The sequence below is a fragment of the Colossoma macropomum genome, unplaced genomic scaffold (assembly GCF_904425465.1).
Source record: "Colossoma macropomum unplaced genomic scaffold, Colossoma_macropomum, whole genome shotgun sequence".
NCBI lineage: Eukaryota > Metazoa > Chordata > Actinopteri > Characiformes > Serrasalmidae > Colossoma > Colossoma macropomum.
This window is the reverse complement of record NW_023494800.1, coordinates 18,089,726-18,093,642: the sequence shown is the minus strand read 5'-3', so window position 1 is coordinate 18,093,642 and position 3,917 is coordinate 18,089,726. Positions and strand designations below refer to the sequence as shown.

Below are 3,917 nucleotides of genomic sequence, written 5' to 3'. Positions count from 1 at the left end.
GCCTCTTTCCAGAAGCTGTAACACAGGAGTTGTAGATGAGACTCTGAAGTGCACCAATCAGTCACAAATGTGTAGATATGACACAGTGGTTCTTAAGAGGAATCAGAGAAAGAATAAACATCACAGCTTTTATTTGACAAATTTATTCTTCATTTGTGTTTGTCATGAAAGGCACCTTTAAGTGGTATATATTCACACAGACGGCCATTAACAGTACTATGGCTTTTTTTACAGTACAATCTCGTGCAAGTAATTTACTACACAGAGTGTCAGACAGACACAGACACCATTTACTAACAGAAGACAGGGTGAATATTTATCATCCTCCTTAATGACATAGAGACATAAGAGGTATAAATTGCATTATTTTGTCATAAAGATTATAAAAGAAAACATATTTTAAAGGTATTTCAGGTACAGTACTCAGAAAAAGGCAATTTCATAAATAACAAAGGGACAAATACCTTTGGGGTAAAAAAATATGAAAATAAAACAACAATCTCTTGTGATGAAAATTATCTATGCTACTTAAACTTAACCCCTTAAACTGCAGGCTTATTGTTCATTCAGCTATTAAAGGGATACTTCCAAGTATTTTAACCTAATCTCTATGTGCTGCATCTGTAGTGTATGGTTGATTACCATGGACAATAAAAACCTTGTACTTAGAATAGAAACTGCTTGCGTGTAACAGAAGCCAATGGGCAGGTGTTAAACTCAGCTGCCCATTGACTTCTATTATGAGTACTTAAATAATCAACTTACAATTACTTATTGCAGTAAAACTTCAAACAGGTTAACAAATGCCAAACACAAATCATTCTTCTGTTAACTTAATATTACAAGTTCAGTGAACTCAAAATTTCACGGTAACCAGGTTACTTATACTTCTAAAATTTAAAAGCTGCATCATTTTTACAGTGTAATATTTTGAGTAACTTACATATATTTTTAGCCAAAAAACTTTCTCTTCTTACTTACTGTCTGCCATGATCAACTGCATGCTACAGAGATCAGGTTAAAAAACCTGCATTATTCCTTAAGCCCTATTTTTCGGTAACTGCACTGTAAAAATGGGGTTTTAAAAAAGTTGGTTACTGGGCTGCCCTTCAATTTTGAGTTAATTGATCTTTGAATAATAAGTTAAGGTAAGGTTTAAATAACTCACAGTTTTAAGGCAGCCTGGTAATGTTTTAAATTAAAACCCTGTCTATAGTGTATGAATTATTTAGTAACTACTATGAAACTAATATATAAACTGTGTAGTTATGATAGCGGGGGTCCACATAGAGGCCCTTGCAGTGTCAGGGGTTAAATTACGCTACATTCTGGTCACAGTCTGTTTACAGCACAAATGCAAAAATGTTCTTTTTGTGGAAACTATGTGTTAGAGGTATGCATTGATAAACAATTTAATATTTTGTTTAAAATAAATACATTTCATAATTTACAAAACAATAATTAATACAATTCATATTAAATTGTTGAATCTGTTGTCTTTGTAATGTAATTCCAGTTAGAAAGAATGGATGTTTGAAAATCAGTATTCTTCTTGTTTTCTGTACAATCACTGACTATTGTCATCTAAACATGTTGGTGGGTGTGTAGATTGATGACTATCAGAAGGGTAATTCTTTTAATCTCATCAGTGTGTACAGGCTCCAGATCCTTTAGGAATGAACGGGCTGGTTGAAAGAGCAAAAGCCTTTCCTATGGACAGTAAACAATATTTCGAATGAAAAAAATACATGAATGCGTTCCAATACTGAAAATGCAAGCATTATGCATTGAAATATATGTAAGAAAAAGGGATGTAACAATATAACATATTTATCTGCATCACAGTGTATCACATTGTTTCATATTTTATTATCACTAGCATGTTTGCTTGTGGCTAGTGGGATGGCTTGGGGCTAGAATATTTGCTACTGGCTAGATTTGCCACTGAGACACTATTAAAGCACAGCCTTTGATATGTTATTTTTATAAATGCAGAATGAAAATGGAAACATTGACATTTTAATGTTACAGTTACAGTTTTACATTTGTTACAGTTTTACATTTTGGACGCTCATTTTGTTATATTGAAAAATGTATTGTGTCAAGACACAACTGTGTCATATCAAACCAAATAGAATTATGAACTCTGTGAATCGGTACACCCCTAGTAAGTAAACCGTAATGACACTTTATTAATTTCAAAAGTCAAATAGTAAAGTATTAAAGCGTTTTTTACCTGCAGAGGCCTGTAGAACACTCTATATGGTCGTGACAGTAAGCTCCAGGTGGTTTACTCGCCAAGATTCTCCACACAGGTGACATACGAGTTTTGCGAATCAGTGCAGTATCTGACTGCTGGAGATTAGATGTGGCTTCAGAAGCCATTGCTGGTGCACTGGATCCCTAAAGTACACAGATTAATGACATTTATGTGATATATGACAATTTGCCAGGTGCTATATACACTACTGAGTAAAAGCCTGAACACTGCTGATTATTCTACAAGGACCCCAGCAATACAACACCACAAATAACTTTCTAACTTACTAGAAGGTCACTCCTATCAAGCAAGTAAATATATTACATTGCTTGTTTTAATATATACAGAAATGTCATTCCATGAGTTTAGGCTCCAGACTGACAGGTCTGACTCTCCTAAAGATATAAAAAAGAGTAGAAAAAAGTGGCTAAAACAACTGAAGCTTTACCTGATGCACTGCAAAAAGCAAAACCAAAAGGCACAGTCCCAGTATTGCCTGGCTGTAGTGAGGCATGTTGGCTGGTGATGCTGGTTGACAGTGGAACAGATCAGCTGTAGCTGAGAACAGCCTCTGCCTTTATAAACCCACAGCAGGAGACTCCCTCCCTCGCTCTCCTTTTTTTCCATCCTCTTTCACCCTCCGTACTGTCCTGGCCGCAGTGAAATCACACGTTGGTCAAATATTTGATGATTGAGATAAGCTCCAAATAGCAGCCAATAGTTTCTTGTTATTTGGCTTTTGGGACACAGGCCTACTGCGAAACAGTACAGCTTCTGATCATGTGCACAGAAATGCCATCTCAGGCATTTCTATGACAACACAAATGACCTTTTTTGGGTTCATTTTTTAGAATTGTACTGTAAATTATCATGCAAAAATAATGCAAAATGTGGTGATAGGCTTCTGTTGATTTACTTGAGTGCACATGCTTCTGAATCATGTGAGTCACTCACATAAAGGGGGATAATCTTAGTAGAATGCTATAGCATTTTTAAGCTAATCTTTATTTGCTGCATTTGCAGCATGATGTGGATTTTGTTGGACAATAATGTTAGTGCATATCTCTGTATTTATGAAAGAATGGAAAACTGATAATTCAAAATATACTTATAATAAACCACATCTATAATGCAAATGTTGAGCATCTTCTGTTACACATTCAGTTCATGCTAACTGGTAATGCATGTTGTTAAAGGGCCCATATCCATATATCTTTATTTTTTTCACCTGAGATCCACTTGTTTTTTTTATTTGTTATTCTATTTTCTTATTTTAAGTTTGTGTGGTTTTAGGCCAAACAAAGAAACAGCTGTGATTTATTTGTATATCATTTTCCAACCTCATTTTATCCACTCTTTTTAGAATAAACTGACTTTAAGACTGGTATATGTAAATTAGCTCTGTTCTGATTGAATGCCATATTCAAAAAGCAAAGCTGAAAGACTCCTTACATCATCAGCATTCATGATTTTGGCTAAGCTGTGGTAGGTTGAATGGGTGAAATGGTGTAAATGTGCTCTTTTTGTGACATCAGTCAAGTCAAAAGGGGTTGTTTTTGCAATTGTTTACATATGGACTGTATGGACTGGGAGTGAAATTTTGAAACCTTAACAATGTTTCTGTATGAAAGCAAACTATTTTATATGATGTGAGATA

The 3,917-nt window shown here is 34.7% G+C and overlaps 1 protein-coding gene across 1 annotated transcript; it reads right to left on the bottom strand.

The window, feature by feature from the left end:
* Positions 1 to 1,209: 1,209 nt before the first annotated feature.
* si:dkey-22f5.9 (liver-expressed antimicrobial peptide 2-like) lies at positions 1,210 to 2,849 on the bottom strand. The gene is made up of 3 exons (XM_036587829.1): positions 2,709 to 2,849; positions 2,237 to 2,403; positions 1,210 to 1,710 (listed from the first exon to the last, which is right to left on the bottom strand). The coding sequence occupies exons 1-3, from the start codon at positions 2,772 to 2,774 to the stop codon at positions 1,671 to 1,673; spliced, it is 273 nt and encodes a 90-aa protein (XP_036443722.1). The 5' UTR covers positions 2,775 to 2,849; the 3' UTR covers positions 1,210 to 1,670.
* Positions 2,850 to 3,917: the final 1,068 nt, after the last annotated feature.